This window comes from Pinus tabuliformis, chromosome Q (assembly GCF_031772625.1).
Source record: "Pinus tabuliformis cultivar Carrire ecotype Pingquan chromosome Q, CPIR1, whole genome shotgun sequence".
Taxonomy (NCBI): domain Eukaryota; kingdom Viridiplantae; phylum Streptophyta; class Pinopsida; order Pinales; family Pinaceae; genus Pinus; species Pinus tabuliformis.
The window spans coordinates 563,100,387-563,122,445 of record NC_142296.1 but is presented as its reverse complement, the minus strand read 5'-3'; the positions used below and the strand labels follow the sequence as shown (position 1 = coordinate 563,122,445).

General features: G+C 38.4%; 2 protein-coding genes across 2 annotated transcripts in view; both read left to right on the top strand.

Moving 5' to 3' along the window:
* Nucleotides 1–22,059, top strand: part of LOC149220685 (serine/threonine-protein phosphatase PP2A-2 catalytic subunit) — a 63,447-nt gene that overhangs the window by 11,849 nt on the left and 29,539 nt on the right. The window lies entirely within an intron of this gene.
* LOC149220686 (uncharacterized) lies at nt 6,758–7,488 on the top strand. Its single transcript, XM_089384866.1, has one exon. The coding sequence runs from the start codon at nt 6,912–6,914 to the stop codon at nt 7,326–7,328; it is 417 nt and encodes a 138-aa protein (XP_089240992.1). The 5' UTR covers nt 6,758–6,911; the 3' UTR covers nt 7,329–7,488.

The following is a 22,059-nucleotide window of genomic DNA, read 5'->3' as shown; positions in this document are numbered from 1 at the left end:
TATCTTTTGTCAAGGAGTTCATTGATCGGGCTAGGAGTGTAACAAAATTCATTGATTTGGGATTTGATTGTAGTTGATAGACCATATTGCTCTATTGGCCCATTTGTGCAGCAACACTTTTCTTCAACCCTTAATGGATCAAAATGTTCTATTGGCCCATTTGTGTAGCAACACTTTTCTTCAACCCAACCTATGCTTACTCATGTAACTTATTTTGATGCAGATTATGGAATGGATCTTTACATGTTTCATGAGGATGGTACTTGATGTCGATGCTTGCAGGACAATTACTTGTGAGACAAAGATGTATTTAGATGTTAGCCGACGATTTGACTTTTGATGCTATCCAAGAAAGTAAATGTCAAATTATAATGGTCAATTATATATTAGACACAGGCATTAATGAAATCGCTTCAACTTCAAGTTATTTTATGCTTTAATGCTTTATTTGACTTTAATGTGTTTCTCGGTCTATACTACATTCATAAAGTGGAATGACTCGACTAGCTTGTAACCCTTTATAAGAAAGGTTTTGCTTTCTCATTATTATGCAATGTTGGTTTTATTTATGTGTTTATATTATTTTTATATGGTATTTGAGCCCAACATTCTCGAAATCGTATCAAGAGTCTCATGGCTTTGAAAGATAAGGTTTCCACACATGCGAATTCCACAACTATGTGAGTAAAGACCTAGGGACTATTGTTGGTAGAGATGGATTAAGGGATTGACTACATAACACATCAAAGAGCCAAAAGTGTTTCATATCATTCGAAACAAGGATTGAGTGAATTTTGGTTTTAAAACCGAGATTTATCAACAAATCTATGTATTTTAAGTGATACATAGCTACTAGTGCTATTTAGAACCAATATCTAGGTGTTTTTTCTTCAGGATTGTAGATTGAGGGAGGGAAGGAACAAGTATTTTAAACAATTTACCGTATTAATGTCTATTTTGTTAGTTTTTAGTAGTAACGTACAAATGTTCTAGTCTCTATGGTGTCTTTAAGGCTAAGGAACACATTTTCTCCAATACCTAGAAAATGTTTCGAGAGAAAACACCTCAATTAGATTAATTAGCCAATTATTAAAATTTTCCTAACTTAGGAAAACTCGTTAATAAAATCGGACTAATGAAGGAAAATCGATTTTACTTTAGAGATTTTCGGAAAAGTCACTTGATGGGGTCAAGATGATCTTAACCATTGATTGTGATTAGATCATAGTCGTTGATTGCTCAATGAGAGATTATAATGCAAGTCAATGGGGTTTGGAGAGATACACTTGAACAATTTGACTTACCGGGTTGCAGAGTTAGCAAGGGCACAGTTGAAGTAGAGGGAGACACTAGTAGTGGGGTCTCAACAAAGATTTGGGAGGAGAATTTCCGAGAAGAATTTCCATAGTGATTTCCAGTTTCTAAAGGCAAAAAGGAGGTCGATTTTGTTTGCAGAGAAGGAGGCCGAAATTAGCAATGTGAATTGCCGATTCATCAATGCGAGTGGTAGAGGAACTTGATTTAGTAGCTAGTTGCCGAAGACATTGCTGAAGGTAGAGCGAATGGGTTAGATGAGTCACTGGAGGTCAATTTGCTAGTAGATTAATTTTCCTAGAGGCAGTTTGAATTTCTGGAGCAACCAGTGTGCATTTCTAGCCAACATTGTGAGTTGCTAGGAGGAGGCCGAGTTGTTTTTGCAGAGGGAACTTCGTGTTTCCAGACTATTTTTGATAGTGGAGAAATTGTCAATGTTGCATTAATCGTTATCGGGATAATTTCGACGCGAGGAAAAAATCGGAAAAAATCGGGAAAAAGTCGTTTGGTACAAAAATATTCATTTTTTTCAATTTTTTTAATATCTAAACCATCTACAACATAAAATAAATACATTGACACATAAATATGATAAAAGAACTAATATATAAGATGTTTAATATCATTTCTAGTGCTAAAATCACACATAACAGTGAATCATGTCCTGAATAGTAAGTCCTGACTCCTGAGTCCCAACTCAGCCTCAAAATATCAACAAAAAATATAATAATGTATCTCATGAGTCATAATGTCATATACAATAAAATGAAGAAAATAACTAAAGTCTAATACTATCGATTTCCTTTGCTCCTCTTGCGAGAAAATGCCACAGCTATCCCTTTCCCTCTAGATGTAGATGCTGGTGTTGATGGAGTTGGCAGTGGAGTCTGTTGTGCTCTAGAAGCTGAAGAACTAGAAGTAGGAGCTATAGGAGGTAGACCACATCCTCAACTGATGGCAGGGGTAGCCCGGGCAGGTGGTGTCACCTCTTCCTCCTGTGCCTCCTGCTCCTGCTCCTGCTCCTCCTCCCCCTCCACTACATCCTGCACTAACCAATCATCAGCAAACTCCATGAGAGGCCTCTCGGCCTCAACCCTCCATGTAACAGTGGTGTCAATCCCATCCAATGAGATGGCTTCCATATCAGGTGTCCTCTCAAGTTGCCTCACCCACAATCGAAGATTGTAGTAGACGTAGACCATGTCATTAAGTCGCTGGGACTCCAACCTGTACAAAGATCATGAAATAATAATTAATAATTATAAAAAAAATATTGTTTAATGAATTCAAAAATTTATTTTGAAATTTGCAATATTTTAAATGTTCAAGTGTTAACCTGTTGCGCTTCTTGTTGTGTATTTTTTCAAATACACTCCGGTTGCGCTCACATCCTGAGGAGCTACATGTTTGGCTGAGGATGCGAATGGCAAGCTTTTGCAGAAGGGGTACCCTGCCACCATACATTCTCCACCATGCATCTACAACAAAATTACAAATAAAATTTTAAATAAACATAAGAAAAAAATGGAATATGAAGAGACAATGAAATTTGAAACAAAGTTACAAACTAAAAAATACCTGGCATTTTAATCGTCCGATCAGTGACGACCATCTCAAAGCCAAATGTGCCACCTGCCATCCTATATATCTCAATTTCTTTAGAGATCTCTATATGTTCTGCTGGAGATTGCACCATCTTCTGGACATAGGATAAGAATCCATCCATGATCTCAGCATCAAATACAATCCCACATGTGTAAGAAAATGCGGGGTTCAGGAAAAGCCCAGCATCATGAATGGGACGATGCAATGTGTTGTTCCATCGCTCATCAATCACTCCCCATAGGAGGAGTTGTCTTTGAAACCCATCATCTCCCTTATCATCATAGTAGGCCCGAATGGCTTCTTTGGCCCTGTCCATGGCCTCATACAAATAGCCCATTGCGGGCTTCTCACCATCAACTAACCGAAGAACCTTTACCAAAGGTTCAGTAACGACGCACACCTCCTGCACTCCCGCCCATAAGTCTTCCTGGTATGAAACTAGTCTGCATACGACCTCTCCCTCTGGTTTGCGGCTCATTGGCAAAGCACGCCACTCTGAAAGAAACATTCTCTTCACATCCCACATAGAATTCAAGAGGGATTGAAGAGATATGAAACTGGTGGCAAACCGTGTAATGGCGGGGCACACTAACTCTTTGTTGTTGGTGAATCTTCTCATCAAGCTAAGCATAGATGTATGGTTATATATAAATTTTGTAATGCTTTTGGATGACTCAACAATATCTTTGACAAAGGGAATTTTCCCTATGTCTTCCAACATCAAATCAATATAGTGTGCAGCACAAGGTGTCCAAAATAAAGTAGGATGCCTGTCCATAAGCATCTTGCCAGCAACAACATAATTTGCAGCATTGTCCGTTATGACTTGGACAACATTTTTTGCACCCACCTCCAAAATAAACACATCTAGCAAATCACATAAAGTTCTTGCGTCTTTGATTTGTGCAGATGCATCAACAGATTTGATAAACATAGTCCCCTTGGGACAACTAACCAAGAAGTTTATAAGGGTTCTCCCCTTTTGGTCAGTTCAACCATCTGACATAACAGTGCATCCTGTTTGTGCCCATGATGCCCTAAAATCCTCCAATCTTTGGGTGTTAAAATTGGCAACCAGGGCAAAACTTCATGTGGGTCATTTTATTCATGGCTGATAATATTTTTATTAGATTCCTCTCGTCGAGAGGTGTAGGATTAATATAAAGATCATCCGATTCCAATAAGTATTCATGGAGATATGAGTTTATTTTGATTATGGAATTATTATCAAGCCGACCTACAACTCATGTAGGCTCAGAAGCCCAACGGTCGCATCTATTCACCCACCAACGTTGTGTATAAATATAAGAGGACTTTTCCTCATTTGGACTCACTCATCTCATCACATCTCTCTCTATCTACTGCGCAGAAATGAGTCTCTTCTCTACTGCGCAGAAAAGGGTCTCTCTCTCACACATGTGAAGCTGGAATCTGTTGAAACTGAAGTTGCAACTGCAGAAGTAAAGATTGACCTGCGTGGCCTAGAAGATCTCCTCTTTAGAACTGCGCTGTAGGTCCATCTGGATCTCCTCTGAAAGCCGCAAATTTTGGTGGTGGAATGAAGTCAATCCGACGAACGGTTTGCAAGATATCGATTGCCCTAGTTTGAAGCCGGAAACTGCTGAAACTGAAGCTGCAACTGCAGAAGTAAAGATTGACCTGCGTGGACTAGAAGATCTCCTCATCTGAACTGCGCTGTAGGTTCATCTGAACCTCCTCTTGAAACTGCAACTTTTGGTGGTGGAATCAAGTCGATCCGATGGTCGGTTTGTGAGATATCGTTTGCCCTAGTTTGATAATGAAGCCACTAATGCTGATGCTGCTGATCTAGGGTTTGCTACTGCTGATATGAATCAGATTTATTGTACTATTTCTCTCTGCTAAATTATTGAAGATAAAAGAAGATTTGATCAAAGGGTTTCCCCACACATTGTGGGGTTTGTCCCTGGCTAGCCGCCACATCTTGTGCCCCTTTTCTTGGCTTGTTTTCTGTCGATCGTTTAATGTTCTATCTGCACTTTACTTTATGTACATGTGATTGCTAATCTGTGGAATATAATAAGAAAAAGAAGTAAACTGTTATAAGCATAGAACATATCGTAACTTAACATTAGGTGCAGTCAAGCTTTTCATTTTGAAGAATCTGGCCTCTGAAATCATGATAAGAAGGGATTTTGTACCCTGGGCCAACAGTTGCAATAGCATCAATAGCAGGTTGGAAAAATGGATTATTTTTTACAATGCTGAAAGGAATATCACTCCAAAGGAGAAATTTTGCCAGCAACTTGTCAGCTTGTTCTTTCTCAGTTCTTTTTAGCATTGAACTGATAGATCGCTGTGAACCAGGTGTGGTTCGAGGAACAAAAAATGATTTTGGTTGATGCTGCAGTAGAACCAGTGCCACTTGCTTCAGCTGACTTTTTTAGTTGCCTCTTCATTTCTTCTTTGGCCTCTCTATTCTGGTCTAAAACTTCCAATGCTTTCATGGCTCTTCGGATGAGTTCAGGATTTGTTTTTGTGCAAGGCCCTACATCAAATCCAGGGATTTGTGCAAGGTGATACTTCAATCTGTCCACCCCCCCGGACATATGGAACCCACACAATCTGCAAGTCAAGTTTAGTTTATCATTCGGAGCATCAGGTTCACCAAATTCCTAGAAAGGGTCCAATTTCCTTGGCATGTTTGTTTTTGAACTTTGAAGTTGAAAACTTGAATGGTGTTTTGGTGAAGTTGTGAACCTATGGGAAAATAAGGATTACAATTTAGTATTTACAAGTTACAAACTTACAATTTAGTATTTTAATTTTTACATTGTACAAAAACTAAAAAAAATTACATACAATTTAAGAAACCCCATTCCAAACCCAACCAAAAAAACTAGAAAAACAATACATTAGACAAATGTCAAAAACCCCATTCCAAACTGTTAAAATTGGACAACTAGGTCCAAACTCCATGTTCTGATGCTCAGATTAAGAGGCTAATATTTTTGTTGGATTCCTCTTTCTGAGAGGTGTAAAATCCATATAAAAATAGTCTTAATCCGATGAGCAGAACTTATATTTTGAATTTATTATTCTTAATAAATTATATGTGCAAGGTCAGCCAGTTTTGTAATGTAGGCTCACATGCCCAACAGATGTGTCACACACCCTCATTGATGGATATATATATACAGGAAAAGTTGGAGAGAATTTGAACACATCACAACTCACATCTTCCTCTCTCATCCTAAAAGTACGAGCTACCTGGAGGGTTGTTGTGACACATGCTGGGCTGGCTGACCAAAGGAGACTTTGCTGGTTGAAGCATCCTGTTGACCGCCGAAACGAACACATACATTTTTCTTGTTTCTGATTTGTCTTCTGTAAGATCTGCTTATATGTTCTATCTGCATTTTGCTTATCTACTTGTATGATTGCTGTGAGAAAAGTGAAATTGCTCTTAGCATAGAACATCCTCAAAACTTTACATGGTATCAGAGCTGAGGTGAAGACAAACTCACTTCAAGTGATCTCCTCTCCACGTCTTGGGTTTTGGAGAAGGAGATTCACACTAGATTACGCCGGCCTAGTATGATGCCCTAAGGGAGAACGCAGTCATGAAGTCATACGCTATGCAGTCATATGCTGGAGTTATGTATACGCAGGAAATGGATGGTTCTGAGATTTCAGATGGGTTCGAGTTCTTCTCTTTGATGGTTTAGAATTCTAGCTCGCATTCATTACAGGATAAGAGCTCACATGGTCTATATTCTCCTCACTTTGCCTCAAGATTTCTCACGTAGCAACTACAGCCCTGTATTTACCTGCCACACAAAAATAATTGCAACCGATGCTCCAGAGTCGTCATCAAATTGACTTCTCGCTCTGTAAAATCAAAACAACACATCAGGGGGTTGAAATCGAACACTTCAGCAGTTAGACCGTCGGATTTACCAGTGCCATAGGCGACGAGGGGATTCGAAGCTGGGTCGGGGAATATTGCGAAAATGCATTTTCATGCGAAGTCGGAGTCGGAGGTGACGAGCATGGGGGCATCGTCAGCGTCGACGCCGCGGAGGCCTCTCTACTTCGTGCAGAGCCCAACGTCGAGAGACTCGTTGCCCGATGGCGACAAGACGCCCTTCTTCATTCACTCCGCTAATTTCACTCCCCTCGGCTCTCCCTCGCACCGGTCGGTGTCGGCGTCGCTGTCAGGGCGCCACTCGAGGACTTCCTCGGGCACCCATTTTTGGAGCAAGGTCATCCCCGACGAAAATCACAGTAGAACTAAGTGGCCTCAGGCCAATGCCATCGCAGAGGAAGCGTTCCGCGACGATGATTCCGGGGGCAGAAAGATCTGGCCGCGTCGTTGTCATGCCCTGCTCTTTGTATCGTGTTTTGCATGTACAGCCAGCTGTCGGTAGCTACGGGTCAGCATGAAGCCGCAGTAATAACAAGCACGGAAGAACCGCAGGTAGAGCCGCATGCATAACATGATAGCCGCAGTGATACAGTCAGCCGCAGTAATGAAACCATCGTCGAGATCCCTCACAGTCAATGAAGAATGCATACGCAATCAAAAGCAACGGAGCTATGAAGAGCCGCAGTGAGCCGCAGTTATATATGGAAACGTAGTTAACCGCAGTTATATATGGAGCCGCAGTCATCTCCACATGAAGCTGAGGACAAGGGTTTGACTGCACCTTGCTATAAGAACAGTCATCAACTCGGGAGACAGTAGCCTCAGAATATAAGTAGATGAACATATCTCGGTGCTCTCACAATAGTGCATTCGCAATCACAGTGAGGAAAAGGTTTTCAATTATACGGTGGCATACATGTAGCAGCCCTAAACACAATGGAACAGCAGTGAGACGGTGGCATATGTGTAACAACTCCAACACAATTAACAGTGATAGAACTCTCGGCAAACTATTTCTGCAGAATCGTGTTGATGAAATAAGTTTCCATGATGCACAATATTCAGATCTATGATATCCGCAGCAAGGTATTGATTGCACCGTGGTGCAGTCATGGCACTCTCGGCATCCTGTAACGTTCGTTGATCTGGCAGCGTGGGATCTGGCAACATAGATCAGGCAGCGTGTATTAAATGATCTCGGCATAAGGACGCAGTCACCATGAATGAATACCCTCGACCTCCACACATCTATGATATACCTGTAGTTGATCTATTATAAAGCAGTTATACTACAGCGTGGGATCCGTGTTAATGCCACGTAACTGTAGGTGACAGCGTGGTAAAATCCAGCGTTGTCTATGAGAAGAAGCAGTCTTGACTACAGATCTCGGTGGTTCTTCTATAGATGTTTAAGTATATTGAATAACAGTATGAAGATAATCCAGTAACGTATCTATTGCAAACAGTGATCTGAATTACAAGAAGTGACAAGGGTAAGGATCTCGGTTGGATGAAAATCTCGAATGAAGGGACCGAGTTATCTCACACAATAGTCCTGAAATGTAGATCTCGGTGAAATCCATATGGCAGTACAAACATCTTGTACAGCAGTAACGTGGAGTATTAAATGATGTTCTAATATGCTATCACATGTATGGTTCAGTGCTCTTTCAATGAGAATATTTCGGTGCTACTACAACAAGGGTTTTTAGTGCAGACACTGTGATGAAGTCTCACCACAGTGCCACAGTCCCGGTGAAATCTCAGTAAAGGATTTCGGTGCTATCTCAGGGACAAGGTCTTGTTACTATCTCAAGAAAAAGTCTCGGTGCTACCACAAAGGACAGTGACTTCAATTCGGTGTTGTGATTTCAGTTTCGGTGTTATTGCAGAAGTAGAGGTTCAGTGTCATTGTAGAGATAAACTCAGTGACCACAAGATTCGGTACTATTAAGAGTGACCTCAGTTTGGTGCCATCACATGACCACTATGATAGGACGTTCTACTTCTACAACCTTAGTGATGCATGAGATCAAGAGCAGCATGATGATGCATGATGCATATGCAGTGGTGCAGCTTGAGAACTTGATGTAGGATGATGATAGGTGAAGGAGTCACCTTGGAGGATCAGTTGAAGCAGAATGTCTTCAACTGATCTCATCGTTATAGGAGATGATCTATGCTCAGATCTACACAAGTCAAAGTGTTGACTTCTGTTGTAAATGGACACCCTCGAAGATGCTGAGGGTCATGCTGCCCCAAGGGGAACATTCCGAGAAAGCAAGAAGCTGTGTAGATACCAAGGGTATCTAGCTGCCATGAGTACTATTATACAATCTGAACCTGGATCTTTTGAGGAAGCCATCAAGCATCAAGTCTGGAAGGATGCTATGCATGAAGAATATGAGGCTATTATGAAGAATGATGTCTGGGATGTGGTCCCGAGACCGAAGGAAAAATCTGTTGTCACCGCTAAATGGCTCTACAAGATTAAACATGAATCTGATGGGAGTGCTGAAAAGTTTAAGGCAAGATTTGTTGCCCGTGGCTTCTCTCAAAAGGAAGGAATTGACTATGACGATATATTTGCACCTGTGGCTCGATATACCACCATCCGATCCATCATAGCCCTTGCTGCTACGCAAGGATGGAGTCTTCATCAGATGGATGTCAAGACCGCTTTTCTGCATGGTGCAATAAAGGAAGAGGTGTATGTAGAACAACCTCTGGGATTTGAAGTTCAAGATCGAGACACTTATGTCTGCAGGTTGAAGAAAGCCCTCTATGGGTTAAAGCAAGCACCCAGAGCTTGGTATGAGAGGATGGATAGTTACTTGATGAAGCTGGGCTTCACTCGAAGCAATGCTGATCCAAACCTTTACTTTAAGGTTGAGGAAGGAAAGCCTCTCATTCTAGTGCTGTATGTGGACGACCTCTTCCTGACAGGTGATGACCCTCTCATTCATCAATGTAAGAGGGAGCTTGCTGCTGAGTTCGAGATGAAAGACCTAGGAATGATGCACTATTTCCTAGGCCTGGAGGTCTGGCAGAGACCTGGAGAGATTTTCCTTTCTCAAGGAAAGTATATTGTGAAGCTTCTGGAAAGATTTGGGATGGTGGACTGTAAGTCCGTGTCGACACCAATGGAACTCAACTTTAAGAAGTTGAGTGGCAGTGCTGCAGGGCCTATCTTGGCCAATCCTACTGAGTATCGTCAACTCATAGGAGCTTTGATGTTCTTAGTGAACACCCGTCCGGACATATGTTTTGCAGTGAATACTTTGAGTCAACAGATGGTTGAGCCTCATCATTTTCACTGGGTTGGTGCCAAGAATCCTTTGAGATATCTTCGGGGCACGATAAACCATGGGCTGAAATACACTGCCGGGAGTGTGATACTCCGGGGATATACTGATGCCGATTGGGCTGGCAGTGTGGTGGATCGTAAGAGCACATCTGGATGCTGTTTCAATCTTGGTTCTGCTTCGATCTCATGGATGAGCAGGAAGCAGAAGTCGGTGGCTTTGAGCACCGCGGAGGCCAAATACATTGCTGCTAGTATGGCCTGTTGTGAAGCAGTTTGGTTGAGGAAGCTCTTTAGTGAGCTGTTCCAACATGTGCTAGATACCACTGTAATACTCTGTGATAATCAGAGTGGGATTCGTATGACTGAGAATCCTGTGTTCCACGACCGATCCAAGCATATTGATATCAGGTACCACTTTATCCGGGATATGGTACAGCGAGGCGCCGTAAGGCTCGATCATATAGGAACTGATGAGCAGGTCGCGGATATTCTCACTAAGCCCCTGGGGAAGGTCAAGTTCCTAACCTTCCGTGAGAGTCTTGGTGTCGTAGAAAGACCCTATGATGTGGGTCCTGTTGGACGATGAGCTCTGGGAGCTCTGGGGGGCTTTGGGGATAGCTTCTCGGAGCTATAAGCACTCATAATGCTTCTACCCCACCCTTGTGATTATTGAGCTGGTTCGCCACTCATTTAATCTGTGCCCCGTATGCATCCTACCCATTGAGTTCAGGGCTCATGGGAAGTACCTCTCATTTGGCCAATGAGGTGTGGAAAAGCTAGAGACTATTAGCAAAGACTGATGGACGCATCAGAGATTGCCGTACTCTCTATCTAGGATGGCATGGTCCAACCACTTGATCTGGGATCAAGATTTGTGAGGTCTGGGACCTCTGGACTGATTATGTCAGTCGGGGAATGATGTCTTTGTGACTGACCCACTTCTGTTCTGAAATAAAGAAGCCAGCAAAGCAAGTTTCGGCGGGATGACTCACGATGTTAATTGCACTAATAGATGGAGTTCTCCCTAGTTGAGAGGGAGTGTTAAAATTGGACAACTAGGTCCAAACTCCATGTTCTGATGCTCAGATTAAGAGGCTAATATTTTTGTTGGATTCCTCTTTCTGAGAGGTGTAAAATCCATATAAAAATAGTCTTAATCCGATGAGCAGAACTTATATTTTGAATTTATTATTCTTAATAAATTATATGTGCAAGGTCAGCCAGTTTTGTAATGTAGGCTCACATGCCCAACAGATGTGTCACACACCCTCATTGATGGATATATATATACAGGAAAAGTTGGAGAGAATTTGAACACATCACAACTCACATCTTCCTCTCTCATCCTAAAAGTACGAGCTACCTGGAGGGTTGTTGTGACACATGCTGGGCTGGCTGACCAAAGGAGACTTTGCTGGTTGAAGCATCCTGTTGACCGCCGAAACGAACACATACATTTTTCTTGTTTCTGATTTGTCTTCTGTAAGATCTGCTTATATGTTCTATCTGCATTTTGCTTATCTACTTGTATGATTGCTGTGAGAAAAGTGAAATTGCTCTTAGCATAGAACATCCTCAAAACTTTACACAAACCCAACCAAAAAAACTAAAAAAAAATTACATTGGACAAATGTCAAAAACCCCATTCGAAACCCAACCAAAAACATTGAAAAAAAACAAAAACAAAGTTTCAAAACAATGAAAACAAAAAAAAATTGGTGCCCATACCGTTTTTATGGAGATAATAGGTCTCCTCCTTAGCACACTCTTTGATTTTCTCCTCCACGCAGTTGATTTAGCTCCAAGCCTCTCCAACACTCCACTGCCCTCTGTGCGCTCTGCTGTGCAAATGAAATGAAAGAAAATCGTTTTTTTGCTTATAAAACCGCGCTGCCCCGACCCTCCACGTTAAATTCTGAAAAAATCGCGTATAAAAAAAAACGTGAGTAGTACTCACGATATTCTTGTTTTCATGAACTAATCGCGCTAAACCGATAATATCGCGATTTTAACAACACTGGAAATTGTATATTGGAGCTTTGCTAGTATCAAGCAAGCAGTTGCATCTCTCATATTGCTGAAGAATAATAATATAAACCCTCATTTGTTGCATTGGTTTTCCCCACATTGGGGTTTTTTTAGGGACTATTGCCCACAAATTTTGGTGTCCAAATTTTTGTTTGTGCAATATTTTCTCAGTTCTTGTATTTAATTTTGTGAAGGTTGCAGTAGTGAATTAATCGTTATTTTCCATAATAATTTATGAAGACAAATAAACTGCATAAGTTAGAAGATTAATTTCCGGCTATAATTCATGTCAATTTCACATGGTATCAAAGCTGATCTAAGCGACAGAGGGCTTGTTGTAGTAAATCAGTGCAGGGCATAAGAAGAAAAGCACACAGGGGTTTTTACCTTGGTCGATTTCTTCAGATTTCTCCAGTTTATTTGAGTTAGCAAATTTTTCCAGAGATGGTTGCATTAGGATTGAGAGATCAGGACAGGTTGGATGGAGCCTCAAACTTTGGAGTTTGGAAGGCCAAAATGTTGTTCCTATTGGACGAATTTAGTCTGAAGGATTTTGCTATGGAAAATGTTTCTGTACCAGTAGATCCCATCTTGTTACATGAATACAGGAGGGATAATGCCAAAGTGAAGAGGATGATTCTTGATGGAGTTAGGGATCATCATTCCACATTTCACAGAGAAAGATATAGTGAAGCAGATGTGGGATATTGTATCGAGATCCCTCAAAAAACAGGAAAATGATCCTCAAAGAGAGACTGAGAACCATCAAGATGCATAAGGGTGAGGATGTAACTTCTTATCTCACTAGGGTTCGGTTCGTCAGAGCTGAACTAGGTGCAGTTGGAGAAAAACTGAGTGATGATGAGCACCTTCCTCACTAAGAGGGAGTGTTAGTTTTTGGTAACAACGGACAGGTGTTCTAGTCCCTATGGTGTCTATGAGGCTAGGGAACACATTTTCTCCAATACTTAGAAAAGGTTTCAAGAGAAAACACCTCAGTTAGATTAATTAGTCAATTATTAATATGTTCTTAAGTCTAACTTAGGAAAATTGGTTAATTAAATCAGATTAATTAAGGAAAATCGATTTTGCTCTAGAGCCTTCTGGAAAAGTCACTTGATGGGGTCAAGATGATGTTAGCCATTGATTGTGATTAGATCATGTCTGTTGATTGCTTAACGAGAGATTATAAGAGCAAGTCGATTCCCTCGGGTTGTCAAAAGCTTGGTATGCTTCAACTAACCAACAAAAGATATTTTTCTCTAAGTCAGTCAGTGGATGGACAATAGTGGAACAATCTTTTACAAATTAATTGTAGAAACTTACTAAACCCAAGAACCCATGCAACTTCTTAAGGGTTGTAGTCATCGGCCATTATGGGATGGCTTATATTTTCGTAGGATTTTGGTATAAACACCCGCCATAGAGATAATATTGACGTGATATTCTAAGCAAGTCTTGGAAAATTCACAATTAAATTCCTTGATGTAGAGCTTCAATTGGTCTAAAGTTGCTAATACAATATTAAAATGCTCCAAATGCTTTGTGGATGTTCAACTATAAATGAGGATATCTTCAAAGAAGAAGAGGACAAACTTGGGAAGATATTTACTAAACACTTTTTTCATTAAACCTTTGAAATGTTATTGGGACTATTACTGCAAAATCTAGCAAGTCTAGTGCAAAGCCCAACTGGGCAAGATATAGACCTTGTGGCAGCAAGAGTACGACCACCATTGTCACCTTAACAACCTTTCTCTAGCTATTTAGTGGTATGTTAAACCACAAGAGAGGCTTCCAAGGATATTGAACAAGAAGGATTCAAGGTGATGGAAAGGTCTAATGATTGGGGTAGGGTATTGGTGGAGCCAAGAAGGCTAAGATACTCTTCACCAAAGTTCAAGCACTCTATCCCTAAATCACTAAATAAATTAGAGAGTTGTTATAAGTTAGGGTTTGGTAGATTTTCAATGAAATGACATGCAATTTCATATAACAACTAGAAGAAATAACCTTTCAATGATAGGTCAATAAAGGAGCACGACTATCAATTAGATATGTAAGGTTGAGGTTTTGTAGTTGAATTTTTGTAGCTGAAACATGCATAAAACAATGATAATAAAGATGATGTCAGCCCTAGAATTAGGGTTTATTATGCAATTAATTAATTGTACAACAATGGCACTTCTTTGAGTAACTTGTCAAACCTATGAGTGAAGTCCTTGTGTTGTTCTCATATGCCTTGAAGGACAGGGACCCCCAAAACCTTGAACAAGCCAAAGCCTTTGTTGTAACCATTGAGCACATACATACAAAATTGACTTGCTCTTTTATCCTCGAGCCAAAGTAGAGGTCAAATCCAAACCATTTTCCTATGTTGACCACAACTTGCAATCCTTTGCCCAAAAGTTTGATAAGATAACTAATGAATTGATGTAAGGGAAAATGGGCATGATGAACAAATTTACCATCTTAGATAAAGAAAGTGGGTCTCGTTTATTTTCCCAAGTCCCAATTCAACGATGATAGGGCCCCTAGAAGGAATCCTAATCCAAATAGTGGCAAGAGTACCTCTCAACAAGCTATGCCTAAACACCCTTTCCCTTACTAACATGATTAATCAAGAGTGTTTTCCTTGTTATACATGCCGAAGTTGTCGAAGGCAGAGTATATTGTAATCAGTTTGGGTCAAAATGCTTTGACTCTTAATTAATTTGGAATTTTTAGAAACTATTTCCAAAGTTTATTAAAGATTTTGTAAAATTAAATATTAAACTTATTTTTTTAGAAATTGATTTTTTTTTGAATTTTTAAAATTTGAATTCCTAATTTTTGATTGGTGGATGACTAATTTTATGTGGTTTAAAATCATTTTTTCATAATTAAAAATTGTTTTAAAATATTAAAAATAAGAAAAAACCTCTAATTGCCAAGTGTCATTATAAATTACTTTTCAATTTTTTTTTATGCAAATTGATGGATTTTTCCATAATTAACATTTTCTTTTCCAAAAGAGAAAATTGTTGCCATTATGTTTTGAGTTTTTACTAACCATGGAAATTGGCCGATTTAAAAAAAAATGTAGCAATGCTGCATATTATACTGATTTTTCCTTGATGATTTTCTTTAATTTTTTCTCTTGTTGATTTTTGTTATTAAATGGACTTGGTTTAATCATTTTCCTCAATAAACCTCACCTATATCATATATTTTCACAATTCAATTTTAAATCATGATGCAACATAAAAAATAAATTTAATTCAACACTACAATAAATAAGATTTTCTCTTTTGTCTTCACAATTTTACTTATTTTTAAAATATAAAATAAAAAAATAATTTTTAGGAATATTTTGCACTCACACTTAAGCTTTTGTGTAACTAATTTTTTTTATTTTAATATACTAGACATTGTAATTTTTTATATTAGATATTTTATTACCTATGAATTCTTTGCCACACGATTAAGACGACATGAGATATTTCATATCAATTTGATTTTTCCGACATAGAAATTCTACCATAGAGTATTTATTTGCCTTGAATTTAGAGGAGTATAAATTTAAAGTTAAATAAATAGTTTGTTACCATAATTACCTTTTAAAGAAATTATTTATTTTATTACAATGATTTTTCCGTTGTTTTGTTTCATATTTTTCCCTTGCTAATTTTTATTATTGAATGGACTTGGTTCAATCATTTTCCTTAATAAACCTTACCTATATTATATATTTTCACAATTCAATTTGAAATCATGATGCAATATAAAAATAAAATAAAATTAAGTCAACATTACAATAAAGAAGATTTTTCTTTTGTCTTCACAATTTTAATCATAATTTAAAATTATTAAAAATTATAAAAAATAAAAAATTAGGAACCTTTTGCACTTACTGTTTGTGTAACTAAATTTTTTATTTTAATATACTAGACATTGTAATTTTTTATAATAGATATTTTATTACATATGAATTCTTTGCCACGTGATTAAGAGGACATTGGATACTTCATATTAATTTGATTTTTTCGACATAGAAATACTACCATAGATTATTTATTTGTCACTAAATTAGGATGAGTATAAATTTAAAGTTAAATAAATAGTTTGTTACAATAATTAGCTTTTAAAAAAATTATTTATTTTATTTATATCATATATATACATTATTTAATATAAAGATACTAGACATTATAATTTCTCCTCCTTATTTGATCCCATAAGTTAAAGATGGAATAAAATGTGTACAAGCACATTTCTATAAACTCTTAACTTTTGTAAAAAACGATGATGTTGGGGCTAATTGTTCATCCAAAATTATTTATGCACCTGACTTTATTTTGCTCCAAGATTATCTAGTCCATTAATTACTTTTGTTACTTTGTTGTATTCAAATGTGTTTCATTATTAGATTTATGAATTTGTCCATGCATTGAATAATTGCTATCAAATACTTTTTGCATAAGAGGCAGGTGCTAAGCAGCAACGCTACATATTACACTTGGTCTAAAAAATGTATCAATTTATAGTGAAGAAGAATGCCCTTGCAATCAAGTTGAAGAAGAGGATGTTGAAAAATGTGTAACTAGGTTCGGTCTTCATAAATATGAAATGTACTTTTGATTCTTGTAAATTGTAAAATGAACGAAAATTATTATTATTATTGGAGCATGGGTTTGATGCTCAAGGTCTTTTATTTTATAGGTCAAACACCCATTGAGTGCTCTAGGGTTGGTCCTAGGTCAAGAAGTCAAAAGAGTCGTTGTCATAAGTTGAAGACCCCATCAGGGACATTGTAACTTGTAAATAAAATTCTTTTTGTCTTTAAAAGTGTCAAAACACCCTTCAAGGCCCAGTCGGCCTAATTTGAAGAGCCACATCCACCTTGAAAAATCTATATAAAGGAGGAAACTCGACCTTCTTGAAGCACATTCATCACTCACTCATCCAAGTGAAGGAGGATCAAGAAGAAGGCAGCAAAGAAGGAAAAAGACAAAGGAGACTTGTTTTTGGGCTATTCTCTCTCACATGTGCGAAGGAAGGCTAGGGTTTCTGTAGCAGATCTAGGGTTTTCTTCTACAAGTTCGATCTTGAAGAAGGGAAGGAAAGAAGGTCAAGTGAAGGGTCACAAGAAGCCATCCTCAAGCTTCAGAAGGAAGAGAAAACCAAGCAAAGGTCTGAGGAAGCCTTGGGCTAAACAAAGCTCACACGTGTGGCAACAACAATTGCAGGAGGGACGAAAATTTCAGGTCTGCAGTGGAGGCTGAAATTTTGTCGCTGGGGGTCGAATTTGTGCTACTGGAAGATATTTGACTGGGTTTGGCTTGTTCAAGGAAATCACATCATCCCGAAAAGTTGGACTTGGTATTAGAGGGTATTGGTCTTGGTCTGGAGGTCTTGGAATTTGTCAATTGAAGAGTCTATAAGGAAGAGAAGAGATTTGCGGGTTTTCCTCTCAATTGGAGAGGTTTTGGCCCTGGCTTGCAACCTATACTCTGTGTTCTTGTTCTTCTTGTTTTTGGTCGCTGTTTGATGATATACAAACATAATAATAAGTAAGAAAAAGTAAAAATACATCACAAACAGTTTTCAAGGAAAGAGAAATCATTCTAATCATTGCCCTATAGACTTCTCAACAGAGGATAGCCCAGAGCATTTAAATTTGATAAATGATTCTGGACCTTTCACAACCTTGCCAAATGATACGTCATCCCTTCTTCAACAACAACATGAAGTCCTAACAAAAGAACATAATAAAGAACGTGATGAACATATTAATGCTATTGAAGCTAGGTATAGGTTCAAAGGGTTGCATTATACTAGAAAGAATAATGAGCCAGGCAATCTTGAAGCAAGTAATAGTTTTGCTCCCCAAAGAAATGTGACTAAAGCACCTTTTCCATCTAGTAAGAGCATCCCCAAGGCTGCTCCCTCAAATGCCGGTAATGGGGTATCATCATATGTAGATTTGGGAAGTGTTCATACTTTGGTGGACATGCTTGTTCCAATATTGGAGCTTGCAAAACTTGAACCTTAGAGATGCCAAGTTAGGAAGATTATCAATCTTGATAGGGAGCTTGAGGACCCTCCCGTGTGTTGGAGAATCTAGTAGGGCAGCAATTAACACAGTTCTCCCTACCTTGATAACTTCTTGTGAACTTATGTGGGCTTCTTATTATTCTTTATTAAATTCTTTTCATCAAACAATTATCGAAACCATTAAATCATGAAGATAATAAAAGACAATGAACACAATATGTAGGCTCCAAGCCAGGGAAAAACCCAAAAATTATTCTTCTCTTCTTATAGAATCAAGTCAAAGTGAGACTTCCAAGACCCAAAGACCAAGACCAAGAATCCTCTAAGCACCAAGTCAGCCCTCCAACAAGACCTCTTCCAAACAAGTCAAAGTTCACCAAAGTCAACAAAAGTAAAACTCTTCAAATCTATTCTAGTGAAAGTTTTGACCCTCTACTTCAGGTCTACAATTTGGATTTGCAATTCTTGACCCTGCAACTCGCATAGAAACCCTTGTTTTTCGCATGTGTGAGCAGAAAAGGTCAGATTTTCAAGTCTTCTTACTTCGTTTTTGACTTCTTCTATTCTTCTTGTCTTTCACTCTTGAATCTCTTCTTGTCTTGGTGCAGATTGAACTTGTTGATGATGTCTCCAAATGAGTTGAAGTCTCCCTTATATATACCCTTCTCAAGGGGTCAACGAGGCCTTTCTAGGCCGACTTTTCCTGGCAGGGCCGACTTGGTCTTGGCGGATAAAATGGCTCTTCTTGACTTAAAAACAAAAATTATCTTTTGTTATAACGAGTCCAAATGGGACTATAATACATGACAAATATTCTTCTTTGACTCAATAAGCCCTAGAAGCATGAAGAACATGCTTTGACCTAAACTTGAGCATGAAACCCATGCTTAAACAAATAAAAATATTTTTTCTTTTTATATAGAATATACAATGTCATGATTACAAAAATCATTATGAAGACCGAATCTAGTTACATTTTCTAACACTCCCTCTTAACTAGGGAGGTATTCATAATCCCATCATGAGGTACAAGGATTCTCGAATTGAAGTATTCTCATAAGAAGAGTCAGATTGATAAGCCATCTTTAAGCATCAACATCATAGCCAACATTGTCAACATAGAAAGACCTTGACTAACAAGCTCAATCTCTTCACTAGATCAGAGCACAATGTTAGGAGGCTTTACGTGAGACTCCACACTAACTATTTAAGGTATAAACCCCATCCGGACATTCATCGGGTATGTCCTTCTAGGACTATTCTTATCTTAAATTCCAAACCTCAAAAATATTGGTTCTCTTCGTCCACAATTGTCTTGGATTCCCTGTCCAATCCTTAAAAAGTGTCGGCCCATGGGACTTCTTCCTATCTTGGATTCTCAATTCTCAAGGAGTACCAGTCCCATATACTTATCCAATCCTCCATTTTCCCTCCCAATACCTTCACTAGACTTATGACTGTTAGTCCCGATCTAGTGCATGATACATGGAGAATATGGTGTTTGTCATCACTCCCTCTCAACAAGGGAGGAGATCCTTACTCCCTCTAAAGCATAAAGGAGATTCTTTACTTCCTCTCAACTAGGAAGACATAATCACAAGCTCGTCTCAAATTGCATCAATACATCAACTACTAGTTCTTTGATTGAGATCTTTAGTAGTAGCTGCATGGGCTCCTTTCTTGTATCTCATCATATTTGAGCTTTGACCTTCCTGGATGTTATGGAACCAAACTCTTTCTTCAATCTATGATAGGGTTCAGGTCATCAACCTTTCATATCACTTTCCTCCAATCATCGTTGAGTATCAATGTCGACAAAGGCATTATATCGAGCCAATCAACGTAAAGCTAGTCATAGCTTCCTCTATTCATTAGGAAAGTGATCTTCCTTGCCATCGAAACATGATCATTAGGTTATCTTTTGTATTGCTACCTTTCTCTACCAAGATGGTGTAGACATCTTGGTCATACAATCCTCTAAGGATTACCAAAGCTATCCACTCAATCCATGTACTCTTTGGATTGAGTTCAAATCAGATAGTTGTAGATACATTTAACTGCATCCTTCTACAACATGTTCTTTCAGGTAGCAAAATCATATCCAACCAGATAATCAATACCAAATCATCAATATCAAAGTTACCAAATCATGATGGCCTCTTTTTAAAGATAACAAATTCTGCTACTTGTTTCCTTTGAGATCAATAACCCTTCGCATGGTCTATCTCCATATTGTACCAAAATCCTTCTCCATGCTATCAATCATCAATCAAAGTGTTCATGGAACGAACCAATCAACAAGCTTCAACAACTTCACTTTGAATTTGTCATTGCCAACTCTCTTTCTTTCTTCAAGAGACCATATTGGATGTTGATCAGTATCATCATTTTTATTCTTTCACATGTCATGCTACCTCATGGAAGAGTCTTGATCTTTTGCCATTTCAAAACATACCAAACTTCTTCCAAGCATCAAGTAACCACATGGAAGAGTTTTCTTCAATCAAGACATATCATGCCTATGTTACTGAGTACTTTCCAACAATCAACTCTTCCGGTTACATTTAAGTAGACATGGATTTTTACTTTCTAGTGATGAGCTACCAAAGATACACATACCTCTTTCTTCATACAACCATCTAATTATCCTTTTATTGAATGAGCTTGCTTCTTTTCTTATCAAAGATGAGTTTCCTTTTCTAGGAGGAGAAAGGCTTCAATTATGCCTTTCATTCTGCAACTCAACCATCTTCATGCTTTCATCCTTCAAGATTATTGTTTCCATACTAAGTGGAATATATACTATCCATGTCATAGTGCTTCTTTTAAGTACTAAAGAATCTTCTCTTGATTATGGTTCTTATTAGAGGATCCTGGTGATCCTTTCTGCAAAATGACTACTTCTAACATGATGTTCTAAAATACCTGGATGAACTGTGATGTGCAAGATGGTCCAAATCCTTTCATTCTTTACAGCTAGATTGCTTCCAAAGCTACTTGACCATGTAGACTTTAATTCTTCTACTATCATATGCCACAAAACCTGACTTTTCAGCATCTTTTCAGGTTCTTCATTTTCTTCAGCTATGTGAGTTCCACTCCTTTCCTTCCTTATTGTTTTTCTTGTTTTGAGGATTATTAGGACAACCCCCCTTAAAATGCCCATATTCGTTCCACCCATAGCATTATATCTCGGACATGTCTTGTTTTCCTTTAGACTTTCCAAACTTCCCTTTCTTCTTCTTAGATTTTACAACAAAAGCTTGAGACTTTTCATTTGGTTCGGTGTCATCTTTTGCCTTCAATCTTGTTTCTTCCAAGATACATTGAGCCCATAGTTCATCAAAGGGAGTAGTATCTTTTCTTGAGTAGACACTAGTCACAAAACTGCTCCATTCAGGTGGCAAAGCATTTAGTACACAAGTAGTCATTTCTAAATCGGAGATGACTTCCCCAAGCCCTTGCAACTAATCCTTCAATTGTGAGATCTTCATAAGATATGAGGCCATATCTTCATTCTTTGACATCCTTGTTTTATATAGTTGATTCCTCAAGGATATTTTCTGACCTGAGGTACTAATAGAGTACAATTTCACCAACTTTTCATAGATTGCTTTAGATGTACTCAAATTTGCAACAAAGGGAATGAGATGATCCTTGATAGATTCAATAAGAATCCTTTGTGCCCTCAATTCTCCCTTCATGTACATTGCTAATTCTTGAGTCTTCTCTTTTTCTAGTTCAGTAATATTGCCAAGAACATAGTCCATGAATTCATTTTCTATGAGCACCAAATCAATCCTCTTCTTCCATGCTAGAAAGTTTGTTGACCCATTAAGGTTATTGCTTTCCTTGAAAAATG